General features: G+C 52.8%; 1 protein-coding gene across 4 annotated transcripts in view; it reads left to right on the top strand.

Moving 5' to 3' along the window:
- Positions 1-523: 523 nt before the first annotated feature.
- The window catches only part of CSNK1D (casein kinase 1 delta), a 32,663-nt gene continuing 17,022 nt past the window's right edge, over positions 524-16,164 (top strand). The window contains exons 1-2 of one of the 4 annotated variants that reach the window (XM_073885951.1): positions 524-918; positions 8,330-8,440. In XM_073885951.1, the coding sequence (XP_073742052.1) occupies positions 843-918; positions 8,330-8,440 (187 nt within the window). In that variant the 5' untranslated portion in view covers positions 524-842. Of the gene's footprint in view, positions 919-8,329; positions 8,441-8,963; positions 9,201-16,164 lie in introns of those variants that run through there. The other 3 variants (XM_025859722.2, XM_025859723.2, XM_073885952.1) reach the window with 3 other exon arrangements.

Consider the following 16,164-nt stretch of genomic DNA (forward strand, 5'->3'; position numbering starts at 1 on the left):
GGACGTGGGCGGGCAGCAGCAGGCCGTGCTGCAAGGGAGGTGGCGCGGGACTGGAGGGAACCTGCTCGGTGGAGCACGGGCAGCCCAAGAGGCCCAGCACACCTGTGTCCCAGCCTGTGTCCTGCGGGTTCCAGGACCTGCAGGGACAGACAGGCTCGGCCCCCCTCTTTCCCTCTTGCAAAAATCACTGCTTGGGGGCCTGTCCCAGGCCTGTCGCGGGGAGCCGCCGGCTTCCCAGACACCTGCCAGGACAAACGAAGCCCCTGCGCCAGCACGTGGAGCCTGCACGTGGGAATGGGTAGGGCGGGGGTGGTTTCCAGGCCCGGGGCTGCGGTGGCGAGGCAAAGAGAGGAGGGGAGATGGCCCGGGAGTCCCCGGGTCGGGAGGACGCGGGTGCGCGCCGGCCCCGCCCCGCCCCGGCGCCGGCCCCGCCCCCCGCCCCGCCGCCCGAAGCCGCGGCCCCGCCCCTCGGGCAGCGCGGCCCCGCCCCGCCGGGTTGCTAGGGGAAGTGACGTCACAGCGCGATGGCGGCGGCTCCTTCAGGCCGCTGAAGGGGGATTTAGGCCCGGAAGATCCGAGTCCATCCGCGACGGGGAGAGGGCGAGCGGGGTTGGCGGGGGCCGGAGCAGGGGCGGCGGCGCTCGGACTGTCCCATCCGCCCCGTATTGAGGCGCTGGGAGCAGCGGGGCGGCCGGAAAGCGATGGTGAAAGCGGGGCCGTGAGGGGGGCGGAGCCGGTAGCCCGACCCGCCGTAGCGGCAGCAGCGGCACCGCCTCCCCGAGCCCAGAGCCAGGAAGCGGCCGGGAGGGCAGGAGCGAGCCGGACCCGCCGCCGCCGCCGCCATGGAGCTCAGAGTCGGGAACAGGTACCGGCTGGGCCGGAAGATCGGCAGCGGCTCCTTCGGAGACATCTATCTCGGTGAGGGGCCCCCCCCCCCCCGAGCCCGGGCCGCCCCCCGCCCGGCGTCCGTCCGCCCGCCCGCCCCCCCCCCCGGCCCCCGCGTCGGGGTCCCGGGTCCCGGACACCTCCGGACCCCGCTCCGGGGACCCAGGGGCAGAGCCGCCCCGGGGAGCCCCCTCTCCGGCCTGCGGCTGGGACCGGGACCGCGCCCCCGCGCCCCGCGCGGACCCCCGCAGCCCCCCGGGCGGGTGTGGGGCGCCGGGAACCCCTCGGCCCCTCCGTGCGGTGCGGCCCGTGCCCCCGGGGGGCGTGCGCCCGCGGCCGCCGGGGACTGGCCCTGAGCCGCGGCCCGCCCGGCGGCCCCGCAGGCAGACAAAGGCCGCGGGGCGGGTGCGCGGCCCCCCGCGCCCCGGGCACGTGGGGGTGGGCACGGGGACCGTCCGGGGCGCCGGGTCGGGGCCTCACCGGCCGTGCCGCCCGGGCTCGCCAGCGGCCCTGGGTCCGGAGCGCGGGCCCGAGCGCGGGCTGCCCGGGGGTCGCCTGGTCGAGCGGGGCCCCGGGCGGGGTCGGTGTTGCCGTGCTGGCGCGGGGAGACGCGAGTAAGGTAGCAGAGCTCTCTGTCCTCACGAGGGTGTCGCCCGGCTCCTAAAATTCTCAAGGTGGATTTGAAAAGAGTGGGGTTGGAAAGTTCTGGATTGTTTCAGGTTTGCAGTGGAAGAAGGCGCGCGGACGCGTGTAACCTAAACGGTGGCTTGCGTCTTAAAGTTGGGGATTTAAAAATAACTTCCCTGCCTCGCTCAGAGGCGCTGTGTGTAAGTTACTCCATAGGCCCTGGACCTGAGAACGTGCAGCCTGGCGGTCCTGTGTGTGCAGAGCACTGTTGCGCAAGTTGGGGGTAAACACGCTGTGCTGTTGCGCAGAGCGCCTGCCTCGCCGTTTCTCTTGGGCTGTGTACCTGTCAGAGAGGCTCGGCAAGAGCCTCAGATGGCCTCCGCCGCGCCCGCCTCCTGCCCTCTTGGCCCCGGAGCCGGTGCAGCCCCTGGGTTGACAGTGTTTGTGTGCTTCGTGACTGCTTGGGTGCCTCCCGGGCCTTACAGACGCCTCTGAACCTGCTTGCCCCCGGCCTCACGGTCCTGTTGAGGACAACACGCTTTAGGGATGTGTCCATCCGGTAGTCAGCTTCCTGCGTCCCCGGCTGTGCTCGTGTAGGGAGAATTGCCGGGTGAACATAAACTGTTGACATTATTTATAGAACAGTACATTTTGGCTGAAGTTTTAACCTAGAATCTAGGAGCTGTACTGAAAAAGTCCATCCATTAGCCGCCCTTACACAGACATCAAAAAAATACTCTGAAACCTTCTGTCCTCTGGTGTTAGCCAGCTCTGTGTTTTCTGAAGCTGGTGCAGGGAGCCCTGTCTGCTTATTCACCGCTGTGTCCTCTGGGCCTCACCTTGTGGTGGGCACACCAGTAGCACTTGTTACACAGATCAGGCTGACCCATCCCAGAGGGGTCTGTCCTCCGTCCCCAGCATGTGTGTTCTAAGACGGATGAGCTGTGCCTCTCGCGCCATCGCTCCCAGCACCCACACGGCCCACCCATCCTTTGAGGTGCACTTAAGACACAACTGATCTTGGGGCGCCTGGGTGGCTCAGGCGTTAAGCGTCTGCCTTCGGCTCGGGTCCTGATCCCAGGGTCCTGGGATCGAGCCCCGCATCGGGAAGCCTGCTTCTCCCTCTCTCTCTCCCCCTGCTTGTGTTCCCTCTCTCGCTGTGTCTCTCTCTGTCAAATAAATAAATAAATAAAATCTTTACCAAAAAAAAAAAAAAAAAAAGCCACAACTGATCTTTTCCGTCACCGTCGGCTCTTGGCCCACACAGTGGTCCATTCAGGCTTGAGTGCTGCGCCACTGAGGAGAGGTGATCTTGTTACTTCAAGATGTGCCTGGAAAACTGGGTTTGAGGAAGCCCACCAGCTACTATGGTGGAGGGTCAAAGATGGCTGCTCCAAAGACCATGGAATGGAGTGAGTCATCCTTACCATCGTTTTTCCTGTGTAGGTAAAGGCGTTTGTTAAGGAATTGGGTCCTCATGTCTTGAAAATTGTTATGTCCCACATATTCTCGTGTGATTACAATTGAAATCATTTCTACTGCTGTCATTTTGCTATTGATCAGAACACTCTTGATTCCTCTACATAGGTTCACCATGTTGTGATCCTGGCATTTGGGGTCTTGGATTTCCGCCTGGGACTTTCTGTGCTTTCAGAGGTTTGAAACTGTGCGAAGAGGAGGCCGTCTTTCAGCTTGCTGAGTGCCTTGTGGACCAAGAGGGCCCAGTGTTGGCTTGCCTTCCTAGCGGCCTGCTGCACTGACATGGTCAGGGAGCACTGTGCTCTGCCAGTTATTCCAGTCCTTCCCACAGTTGCCCCTTTAAAGAGGGGCAGTACGTTGGGGCTATTTCTCCAGTGCCTGGACTTCAGAAAGTTTATGCACTGGATTTGGGCCACCATGGACCCCAAAGTGTACAGTGCCGATCCTCCGTCTGCCTCCAAGCTTGCCAGATCCCAAAGGCTCTTGGGAAGGGCAGGCTGAGAAAGCCTCAAGAGCTCATGTATCCTGTATAGTACACGCTTAGGCAAAATGTTGCCTGTACCTAGTATTGGCAGTGGGCGTAATGCAGAGCCCTCCCAGCCCTGTGCCTCTCTCAGCTTTGGCCCTTTGCTGCTAGAGGTGATGTTTTGTGAGGCACTGGACACCAGAAGCCCTTTCACTTGTGGGCAGTATACCTCTTGTACACCTGCTAACATTTGAAAAACGGTGAGGGCCATGTTCGGAATGTGGACCACGTGTTCTCAGTGTGAGCAGTAGAGCTGAGGGAAGACGGGAGTGTGTGGAGTGGCGGTTCAGTAGTCGGCAACAGTCGCTGTTCTGTTCAGCCAGTGTTCCACAGTGTCTGTGAATCGCCGGTTCTCTCTGTTCTTGTCCATGTCTATCTTCTAGAGGCTGGCAGAAGGGTCCTCGGGCCCCTCCCATCCCCTGCCCCTGCCATTCATGATTGGTGGAATGGAGGTTTTCTTCCTGCCCGTTGGCCTTTGTATCCGACCCTGTCACTCCATCTGTTTATCAGAGGATGGCCTCCTCTGCCCATGTGTTACCTGGGTGGACTGTGCAGTCTGACATCATAACGTTCATAAATACCTTTAGAGAGCTGAAGCTTAGTAACCTCTTCATACTTGATTTTCATGTCTTCCCTCTCACTGACTTTCTCTTCAGGAGTGCTGTGCAAGGATGTCTGACACGAAGTAGGGGTTCCAGAGTGGTGGCTGGCTGGCCAGCCGGGAGAGAAGACCAGTTGCCGGCACTGGCTGAAGCTTTCCTAGTCACCTGCCTCTGTTCTTTAGGGTGGTGGCTTAAGCTCTGAGTGTGTCTAATGAGAGGTTGTGATCCTGCATCAGTTAGTTGCCTTGTCTATAGTTGCCCTGTGAGAGTGACCTTTGCCTGGCTACCCAGAGGCCTCTCCCTGTTTCTTTGATAAGACAGTCGTCAGTGGGAGTTGGGCGTAAGGACAGCTGTCCCAGGACAGAGTCAAGCGTGGGGTTAGGTTCACTTAATTCATCATCTGACTTTGCTCAACTTGAGAGACATAGTTTTGTTTTCCTAGGACCACCACTAACCTGTGTCTAAGCAGAGAGTAACACCTTTGCCTAGAGAGAGGAACTCTTATCCGACCGGGTGGGGTTGCTTAGCTACAGGAGGAGTTGAGGTTGTTGGGGAGATGAAACTGCTTAGTGTAAAAAGACACTGTGGATTGACTTGTAAATCTAAAACCCAGTGCTCAGTGGGGTCTTTTAAATTCTTGTTCCCTGTCTAGAAGTACTTGTAGAAGTTAGTTGTGCTGAAGGACTGGGCTTCGTAATTTCCAGTGCTTCACAGACCATTACTTTTGTAAAGTAAGATTAAAATGTTGGAGCAGCATCACTTTGCTGTCAGAGCTCCTCAGGGCTCTCTCACGGCCCTGTATTGGTGCCCCCGGGGCTGGTGGTGTTTTGAGCACTAGACTTGCAGCAGCCCTACCAGTGAAGCATGAGGTGTGATGCCAGCCATAGGAGATGGGGCAGGGCTGCAGGACTGCACACTGGTGGACCTTGGTTTTGCCTGTGATGTTTGCTTCTCAGAATGCACAGGAATTGAAGCTGGGCTGCTTGGTACATCTACCCAGTGGGCAAAGACCTTGCAAGGAAGCAGCCCAGAGTGTATGCTGTTCTCACATTTATTTGCAGAGCCCAAGCCCAGCCTCTCTTTGGGTCATGTGACTCTGGGCAACTTTCACAGTTGTGATCCTAGGGGAAGGCTGGCTCTGATGCCGGGGTGATCCTGGGGGAGACTGGCCCTATTTGCTGGTATAATTCTTGGGGGAAGCTGGCGCTGCTTGCTGGTGTGGTCCTAGGGGGAGGCTATCTCTGTTTTCAGGTGTGATCTGTGGGGAGGCTGGCCCTGTCTTCAGGTGTGATCCTGGGGGAGGCTATCTCTTCTCAGGTGTGATCCTGGGGAAGGCCATCTCTGTTCTCAGGTGTGATCTAGGGGAAGGCTGGCCCTGTCTTCAGGTGTGATCCTGGGGGAAGGCTGTCTCTGTCTTCAGGTGTGATCTAGGGGGAGGCTGGCCCTGTTTTCAAGTGCGATCCTAGGGGAGGCTGGCCCTATCCTCAGGTGTGATCCTGGGGGGAGGCTGGCTCTGTCTTCAGGTGTGATCCTTAGGGAGACTGGCTATATTACCAGTGTAGTCCTGCAGGAAGCCTGGCACCATGATAGGAGAATGGAATTCAGATTGTGTTCCAGAGTTGCCTATGGTCATTGGCTCCAAGACTGTCAGGTCAGTATTGCTGGGTTGATTGATGTTTGCACTATCAGCCACAATAGAGTGGAGCTAGAATGTTCTCTGCCTTCTTGAAGGAGCTGGTCTGGTAGGTAGTCTGTGTGGGTCCAGGCTGTCTTGTCATTGAAAACCGCCTTCGTGGCAAGGGTGACACTGCTGACGTAGTTGGTGGAGCACGAGTGCTCTTGCTAAAGGCCCCCCTGCTCATGCTTTGGGGGACAGAGTTGCTGATGTAACCAGTAAGCTGAGTCATCCGTTTCTCTGTGTCTCCTGGGCTGGCGGGTTCAGCTCGGAGTCCAGGTCCTCACAGGAACTCCCAGTGCATTTCTTATTTGCACAGTACATTTACGATGAAGTCATTTCTCTTGTGATTGGATAGATCATTGCAAATGCGGGTACGAAGAACAAAATGTATTACCTGTCTTCTTTCTGAGTGCCTAAGAGAGTCTCTGTGGAGTGGTAAATGAAGTTCTTAAATCTGGAATAGTCACTTGCAGTGATCAGATGGTGGTTATCCCCATGGTTTTGGGTTCAGGCCCACCAGAAGCACTGCACTTCTTGCAGCCCTCTGAGCAGTCTGGAGGAGACTTTGGGGGTTCTTGGGCGTTTAGTGGACACACGAACCACAGCAGGCAGCGTTCCTGCAGGCTGATCATGGTTTTAGTGCTTGCTGATCTTATTCTGCCTTTACCTGGGAATCTCAAAGTGCTTTGTAACTGTGAACCCACTCCTCTGTGCAAGTCTCTTGTGAAGCAGATGGCACTTCTCCCCACTAAACCTGTGGAGAGAGAAACCAGTCAGTTGAGGTTGCTTTGTCCAACACTACAATCTCCTGGGGAAGGAAATGTCGGGGTCTCTTGAGCTGCTGGAACCAGTACAGATAAACATACTGCTGGGAAGGATTAAAGTGGTTTATATATCGGACCCCCTTATCTACAGGGGAACATTCCGTGATCCCCAGGGGGTGCCTAAAACCATGGACAGTACCAGACCCTATGTATACCTTGTTTTTTCCTAGACGTACTTACCCATGATAACGTTTATAAATTAAGTGCAGTAAGAGGTTCACAATAATAGCTAATAATGAAATAGAACAATTATAGCAATATATTGTAAATAAAGTTCTGTGACTGGGGTCTCTCAAAATCATCGCATTGAGCCGCACTCCCCTTTGTTGCAACGCTGTGAGATGAAGTGCCTACGTGACGGGAGGAGGGAGGGGAGTGTTGTGGGCCTGCGGCATCGGGTGAGGCTACTGCTGACCTGACTGTGGGGCAGGTGCAGGATCATCTGTTCGCAGACTGTGGTCGTCCGCAGATAAGGGGGGACACCTGTACTCAGAAGGCACCTATGGGAGGACTAGGTATGTGCTATTTAAGACTTCCCTGTTCTGTCCAGCTAAAGCTTTTTTTTAAAGATTTTATTTTATTTATTAGAGAGAGAGGCAGGAGAGAGGGAACACAAGCAGGGGGAGTGGGAGACGGAGAAGCGGGCTTCCCGCGGGAGTGGGAGACGGAGAAGCAGGCTTCCCGCTGAGCAGGGAGCGCGATGCAGGCTCGATCCCAGGACCGTGGGATCATGACCTGAGCCGAAGGCAGATGCTTAACGACTGAGCCACCCAAGTGCCCCTCCAGCTAAAGCTTCTTGAAGAAGGGTTCACAGGCACAGCTTTGGGGCAGATGAGAGTTCAGGAGCATTTGTGTGTGAAGCCTGGGGCAGGGTGGGTGTTGTCACATTGGCGTTTCCTTAATTGGAGTAAAGCAGAGATAGAACATTTTTAGATAAAAACTGATTTTGCCTTCAAACTCATGGGCTGGTTATCGGGAGCTATTAACAGATGTTTTGCCAGTTTTAGCATAAAACTGACAAAAGGTATGTGACAGGTGCGTGTTGATGGGTCTCCTCTGGGCTCTGAAAAGGGGTCTGTTCTTCTGGTCCAACGTCAGTAAGAAATGCACAGCGATGTCCTGTTCCTCAGGAAGGGGAGAGGTTTGCAGGAGTCTCCTTATGGGAACCAGTTCCACTTGAGAAGTGCCCTGACTGTTCCAGGATGCGTGCGGCTCAACACCGGGGGTGGGTGGACTGAAGCCGTGTGGGTGTTTGGTAAAAAGAAAGGCCCAAACCCACCCACACAGGCCTGTCCAGGCAGCATGGAGAAACGGGGAGCATACAGTCACCCTAGAACTCCCCTACTGCTTGGCCTTGGATGGGTGAACGCAGGGGCTGACCAGCAGGTGGACAGGAAGGTTCAGGGCAGAAAAGAAGGGAGTCCTTGCTGAGAGAAGCACGCCGCCCTGTCTCTGGATCCCCTATTGACGTGATCAGAGTGGGGACATATGGAAGTGGGTGAGGGAATACTAAATAAGATTTTTCTATACATATCAAAGACTTCCTGCTTAAAAAGTGAAAGTAATGATGATTTTCCACAGGGGTTTGTCAACCACCGACTCCATTTCATGGTGGAAAACAGAGCAGAGGGTCTGTAGTGTGTGGTAGCATTGCGTTAGGTGGTAGACACCAGGTTATTAATGTTTGTGATTTTCTTTCTTTGCCAAGGTACGGACATTGCTGCAGGAGAAGAAGTTGCCATCAAGCTTGAATGTGTCAAAACCAAACACCCTCAGCTCCACATTGAGAGCAAAATCTACAAAATGATGCAGGGAGGAGGTATGCCCTTTACCTGTTCAAAAGAAAACCAGGGTTGTATTTGATGAGGGAGAATGTGTCGTGAATCAGAGCCTCTGGTTTATTTGGGAAAGGGAGGAAAATGTCCGTACGCTTGACTCAGTCACGTGGCTTCCTTCAGATACCGAGAGGCCTACCGAGGGCCTCATTCAACATAAAACATGATTTTCTGCTTTTCCTTAGCCTCATGTTAGGTAGTAGTGTCTTTGAACTCAGGGTTCGTGTGAATTTTGATTTTTCAGGCATGCTCCTGATTGTTGGGTATGCCACCTCAGTCACATGCTTTGCTCACAGCTTTGAGGGATCCCCCTCAAAGGCTCCTGAGTGAAATAGAGTTTAAATTCAGTGACCTCTCTGGCCCCTCCCAACTCAATTACTGTCCCAATTCTGCGAAACCTCTCAGACCTAAGGGTGTCTGATGTTTGAGAGCACCCATCCTGATCTCAAAGTCTAACTTTTAGAATTCTCTGGACTTCAAAAGTTTGGCTAATGGAGCAGGTGGGGATTTTGTTGGCGGTCTCAGAGTCCCGAAGACACTGCAGCATTAGGAAGGACATGTCCGTGCTTCACCCCAAGGAGCTCCCCTCGGGATCAAGGCTTTGTGTCTGAAGAATGGCTACACTGCATCCTGTTTGGAGACCCTTCATGGCAGAAGCCTCTGTGGTACTTTCATAGTTTGGGGTGCTCTCTGCACTTTGCCAAATGAAAACTTGTCTTCAGAGTCTGAATTCGCTATTTTCAGGTGAGAAGGGAGGATTGGTGATTTCACTCTCGCATCTTTCCTCCACAAAAATGGTTTAATCTGTGCTGCTACTAGCAACCAACATTTCTTGCTTTACACAGCAACAGGTGTCTTCTTTAGCAACAGATACATATCAGAGCAACACCGACAGTCCTGCAGGACCCATCACAGAGGGCGTCCAGAGCTTCCTGTCCCAGCTTTCTCGGGACCCGGCACCCAGCCGCAGAAACGCCTGTGGGCCCCAGGGAGTGGTCAGCGGAGGGCAGGCTTCTCAGGCATCAGGGACAGTCTACTACCCAGCTGGTCAGGTGGTGATGAGAAGGAGGTGACTCGGGTGTGGCCTTCATGGTTGGGCAGGGCCTGATGGCTGGGGGTTGAAGAAAGCTTCCAGCTTAAAAGCCTTGTTCAGTGTTAACAAGCAGCATCTCTGTGAGAAGTCGTAAGCTGGCGGGCCAGAGGGCAGAAGGAAAGGAAACGGTCAGCTGACACCCCACATAGGAATTGGATAAGTGGCTGAAACTGAACAAAGAAGAGTTTATTCCCTTCGGGATGGGGCTTCTCCATCCCTGGACCACAACTGTCTGCTGTGGGGCTGAAGGCCCAGGCTGCAGCATTGCATCTCACTTTGAATCCTTGCTTTAAGATTTGTGCCCCTTGTCTAGGGTCCTAGAAACCTAGGATTTTCTCCTGTCTGGCCATCCTCCACATGTAGATTGAGTTTTACTTCTGTTTCAAATGTGTGCTTGGTGGATATTATCAAGGTGCTTTAAAGAAAAAGTAAAGATCGCAATTTTTGAAAACAGATGGTGTCCAGAAACACAGAGTCCATGATTCTGGTAGTGTTGTGTGAATTCCTCACCACCACGAAGCAGACAGGGTGCAGGGGTCCACGTGCTGTTGGTCAGCCTTCTGAGTCACATCTCGTGCCAATACACACAGACCACTTGGTCTTGGTGAAGGGACAGCAAGTACTTCTGATTGTGGCTCTTCGATGCTTTTAATCCTGCGTTCTGGCCTTACTTGCAAGTGGTTGAGACTGACGGCACCCTAGGAGGAAGCTAGAAGCTGAGAGGCGGCCGTGCACCCTCAAGCTTGCTGTGACTGAGGGAGGAGTCAGCCTCACTTACGGACACTGGTACGTCTGCTGCCACTACAGTCCTGTGCAGTGGGTGCAGCCTCGCAGACCGATGCAGAGCTTTCCAGGACAGAGATTTGAACCTGAGCGTCATTGTGCCCAGGCCACTGCTGCGCAGCAGCTCTGCTCCTAGGGAAACGTGCCCCAGATGCTTCCACCTGCCGCAGATCTGCTGGCAGTGATGGAACACTCGGAATAGCAGAAATAGATCTTGCTTAGTTTCGTGGGTCAGTGACCTGGGTAGACAGCAGGTTCTTCTCAAAATGCAGTGGACTGCCAGGCCCTACCTAGATGTTAACTGCTCTTTCCCATCCTGATGTCCTCAGAGTGGCTTTGGACCAACCCTTTTTTGGTGGTCCCTCAGTAGAGAACAAGTGTTTAGTCCACAGCTGCTTCAGGTCAAGGCCCCGGGTGGGGGTGGCATGTGGGAGGGGCGAGTGGGCTGTTCGTATAAAATCTGGGCTGGCACTCGCCAGTGCAGTAGGGGCAGGTGGCGTTCCCCAAGTTCACGTCTCTCGTCCTAAGTCCTGGTCAGTTCCTATGCTTTATTTTGGACAGTCACTATCTTTTTGTTAAGAAATGTTTCACAGTAGCCAAGAACGTTTTAATATACGGGGATCAATACTGAATTGAACACCTGTTGCTCCCACCTGCTTGAGAGGCGGCAGGACTCCCCCCTCGGTGCCCACGTGCCAGTCCCAGTGTGCTCTGGGGGAGAAGCCACAGTCCAGAGTTGGCCCCCGACATCTCTGCCTAGTTTATTTCTAAGTTTTTGTTTCTCTGTCACCCTGTAAGAGATTTGTTTTTAAAAAATCCAGTGACCTTGTCTAGAAACGTTTGGCAGTTTACTTATAATTATTTTAGGTTTGAATTGTCAAAAACTGTGAAAATTTCTATTTGCATTAATGTTGGATATTGGAACTTCTCATAAGTAAAAATGAAAAGACTTTGCCTGTGCCTGTCCCCTAGTATTTCACCCCCAAGCATAGATTTTGGTATCTTTGGACTCCATCAGGTGTTAAAGAACTACACATGGTGAAGCCGGGGACCCATTTCCCATCCGAATGGCACATGTGTGGGGGCAGCGTGCTGGCTGCCCCACTGCTCTTGCCCCACAGGCCTTGCTTGCTCCTGCACGGGCCCAGCAGGGGCATGCATTTTCAGATTTCTGATCTTGCTGTCACCAGAGGATCAGTCTGGACAGTGGCAGGAACATGCTTGTGAATAGCTTTATAGCTCATTGCTTCCTGGGGCCTCACCACTTGATTTTCCAGACAGTCTGCTCAGGACAAAGCAGGCTATACAGAAAGCTGAGCATCTTCTGGCCAGAGAACTTGGAGAGCAAGGGCGCTCTGCCTTTACCACGTGTTATCTGCTCTCTGATGCTCGGGTGACAAGACATGCTGGTATCGACCACTAGAGAAAAATATGCCGCCATTGGAATCCCCCATCAGTGTAAACGGACACTGTGAGTCCTTGATGCACCTCTGCCTGATATACGCTACATTTGAATCTATGCAGTACGGTCTTTGTGTACCATACGGCTTTACGTGGGGCCCCGAGGGCCCCTGTGCTGACATGGCTGATCTCTGTAAGCAGTACTTCTCCCCTGCTTCTGACTTCTTGCTCTTGGGGACGGTGCCTCGATGGCACACAGACAGATTTTCTGACATGCAGACTGAGAGTGGAATTGGGTTTTATGGAGCAGGCAAGCACTTGGCCCGCAGGATGACATCGGGTGCCGCACGTGCCTGCAGGGCCATGTCCATCCCACCTGCGTGGCATCTGGGCTTCTGTTGGAGCCACATCCTCTTTGGTCTCGTCATCACCATTCCTCTGTAGTGTGGCATGGGGTGTCTTCGCTAGCACAGAAGACAAGGGGGAGCGTTAAAAAATAAGGGCGTCTCTTTCTTCACTGTATTTTCTGAGGGGAAGGGAAAGGGTCAGTGTGTGTATTACACAGTGGTAACAGATCCAACCATCACATCCGTATTTTCCAGGGACAGGGTCACTGAACCCCGGGGCGCAGTCTCCTGCAATTCAGGAGCAGGGGGAGGGAGCTTGGGAGAGGGCAGACAAGCACATGCTTCCCTCCTCTCCCTCCTTCCCCAGAAATTCAGGATTCCACAGAAAGCTTTAGTTTCCTGCATTAAGCATGGAGTTACATTCACCACATCCTTTTTTTTTTTTGTAAGATTTTTTATGTATTTATTTGACAGAGAGCGAGAGCAGGAACACAAGCAGGGGGAGTGGGAGTGGGAGAGGGAGAAGCAGGCTTCCTGCTGAGCAGGGAGCCCGATATGGGGCTCGATCCCAGGGCCCTGGGATCATGACCTGAGCCGAAGGCAGACACCTAACGACTGAGCTACCCAGGTGCCCCACATTCACCCACATCCTACTAAACAGTCTTGTGGCCTCTTTGATGTGCATGTGCATACCTCCAGGGATGCTCCTGAGTGGTTGAAGGTCCAGTCATCTTCTCTTCTTGGTCTCCCAGCCCTGCCCCCTGCCCCTCACCTGCTTGCACATCTTCCCTAGGATTAGAGACTGAAGCGGGTTTGATCCATCTAAATACAGCAGTGTGGCCAGGATCGTGCCAAAGAACAGTCTTGACTCGGGAGGTTGGGAACAAGGGATGGAGTGTTTCTGGCTTCTTCAGAATTTTGCACAAATCATTTAAGAATTAAGGAGACACCCCAGAAATTAAATACAAGGGTGTGTGAGCTTTTGTGGGGATAAAGGAAGTATAGGAGTCAAGTTTTTAGGACAGAAGATCTGGCCCAAAATAGGAAATAGGGGAAGAGGGCAGGCACCAAGAAAGGATGGCTTAAGATACCCCCCCTCCCAACATGTAAACATACTTCAAGAAGGGGTCCTTTCAGCCTGTGTTTCAGATCCTCTTCCTGGTGCAGAGCCTTTTGTTGGATCCTCTGGCTGTTTTTCTCTCAGTAGGAAAAAAAAAGGTAAACAATAAAACCCCAGAAGAACATGGAGAAAGACCAGCTCATATTTATACAAGCCAGGCTGCCTGTCGATCACCCAGCCGGCAGCTTGTGAGTCCTATAAGTCCAGCAGACACAGCGATCCAAGGGGGCAGCTAGAAACCAGGATGAGGCACGGCTGGTCCAGTGCACTCCATCACACTCACCACCGTGGCGCTAACCACTGCTGTGGCAGGGCAGGGTGCTGGCCCTGGACACCATGGTCTCTGGAAGCCAAGGCAAGAAAACCCAGCATTGTTCAAGGTTAAGGATTTGGGGCTTTGCTTCATATGGCACCCCAGGGCAGCTTAGGCTCTCTTAGAACTTGTCATGACCAACTAGAATTTTTTCAGACACATGCATGAACCCTGTGGTACTGGTAGTACTGGCCTGAGCCAGTGAAGGATCTGGTAGGTGCAGGGAGCCCATGTCCTGAGACTGGAGGTCCACTGGTCTAGACCAGCCTCCCCCAGCCGTGGCTTCCACTCAGCACCTTTTCCTGACCCCTGTGTAGACGAATTCCGAGTCTTCTAGGAGGGAGAGATCAAGTCACAGCACAGCCCGGGTAAAAGTGAGGTGGTTCCTGTGCACTCTAAATAGTTGTTCTGCACGCAGGGGAGACCGCAGAGCGTGTGCCTGCTGCACCATCCTGTGGCTGCTGCCGAGCCCTCCCCACAACATCTCCTTGCCCCGAGAGCCCAGTGCACAAAGAGGGCATCACCCAGAAATACACGGGGACATAAAACCCAGAATGCTTACGTCAAGAGCGAAGTTAGAATGCACAAGATCTATCATTTGTACACGGCCAGGGCAGTTGGAGTCATGAGAACGTGGGGCCCAGGGCGCAGTTCTTTGGGACAGTGAGAAGTGACACGTGCGTCCTGGAGTGATAGCTGTGAGCTTACAGCAGCAGGTGTCCCACTGTGGCCGCAGCCACCCTTCTACCCCTCACCTCCGCCCAGCGCAAGGACACCTGCCTGGCCCCTGAGAGAGTCCTCCTCACGATGCACTGCGCGGTGTCCCCTGGGTGGATGCAACAGTTTTCCATCCCTCCACCTGTTCACGGGTGTTAACAAACAAAGATGCTGTAAATGTTTGTGTAGGTATGGACATTTATTTCCTTTCCTCGTGGGTGAGTGTCTAGGAGTGAGTGGAACGGCTGAGTCAGAAGTAGGTGAATGCTTTTCCTTTGTAGTAAATGGCCAACTGCTTTCCAGGTGGCTGTCCCGTTACATCCCGCCAGCAGTTAACTACTTTGATGATTGGTGTCTTTCAAACGGTTTATCCGTGTCATCTGAATGATTGAATTTACTGGCATAAAGCTATTTATAATATTTCTCCATTAGCCTTTTAATAGATGTAGAATCTGCTCAATGTTGATGTTGCTAATTTGTGCCTTCTCTATTTTTTCCTAATCAGTCTCATTAGAGTTTTATCAGAAGTCTTCTTAACATGTTTTGGTTTCACTAATTTCTCTCTTTGTTTCTTTGTGTCCCATTTCACTGATTACTGCTGTGATCATTTTTATTTCATCTGTTCGGGTTTAATTTCCTATTTTGTGAGATCATTGATCTGTCTTTTCTAATACAAGCATTTCATTGCTATAAATTTCCCCCAGGTGCTCCTAGAGCACGTCTCATAAACCCTGATGTGTTGTGTTTTCATTTTCATTTAGTTCAAAAAGCTTTCTAATTCCCCTTCTGATTTCTCCCTGATCTGTGGGTTATTTTGAAGTGTATTATGTAGCTTTCAAATATTTGGGGGTTTTCCAGAGAGCACTCTGTTATTTCTGACTAAATTCCATTGTCGTCTGAAAGCATACTTTGTACAACTTGAATCATTTTACCTCTAGGCCTGTTTTATGTCCATTGTTGGGTCTGTCTTGCTAACTGGCCATGTGTGCTTGAGAGTATGCTCCGCTGCCTGAGGGGGGTGTTGAGGATGCTGTCAAATTGTGTTTGTCGATCTCTTTGCGGTTTTGCTTCATGTATTTCGGAAGCTGTACTGTTAGCTGCATGAACGTGTGGAGTTGTTACATTCTCCTGACGAGTTGGTGCCTTTATCCTTATGAAAAAACAGGTACATCCCTGGAAACGCTCTCCACAGCCTACTGTGTCCCACGCGGACCCAGCTCTTGTGCACCCTTCTGTCTAAAGTTGGTGTCCTGTGCCATCCTTCTGACAAGCTGTTTGTGTGTAAAGGGCACTTGTTTCTATCTAGTCTGAGAAAGTGTGCCTTATTTGGGGTGTTGAGAGGATTTACACTTGATGTGTTTCCTGACAGGCCAGGTTTTGGTTGCCCATCTTGCTGCTGGTTTTTTTTTTTTTTTTTTTTTTTTAACTCGACAGAGACACAGCGAGAGAGGGAACACAAGTATCCTTGCCACACTCTGCACTTGGTGTAGAGCAGACGGACCCGTGACAGGGCACTTGATTTGCCCGCTGCCTGCCGTTGGGATACCTCCCTGCAGCACGGACATTTGCATATTACAAACCCACGTTGCATTCTTATTTTGCTTAAACAGTCCTGTCTCTTAAGGGGATTGAAGTAATTTTTAAAAATCTTATGTGTAAACTTAGGTTGTTATTTCTAGTGTTTTCTATCCCTTTGTGTGGGCCCATGTCCCATCACGTGGCCTTTTGCCCGAAGGGTGGCCTTTCCCATACGTAGCAGTGCAGATCTGCTGCTGATGGATTCTTCCAGCTTTTTTGTATCTGGAAATCCCTCGTTTGTCTTGGTGTTCGGAGGTTGACGTTCTTGGGACTTGGAAGGTGCTGCCCCACTGTGCTCTTACGTGCCCGTTTCTGACAAGGCTGCGGTGATCCCGGCCTTTGTGCTCTTTATGTAA

The sequence above is a fragment of the Callorhinus ursinus genome, unplaced genomic scaffold (genome assembly GCF_003265705.2).
Source record: "Callorhinus ursinus isolate GAN/ISIS: 27379988/994484 unplaced genomic scaffold, GSC_fseal_2.0 scaffold68, whole genome shotgun sequence".
Lineage (NCBI taxonomy): Eukaryota > Metazoa > Chordata > Mammalia > Carnivora > Otariidae > Callorhinus > Callorhinus ursinus.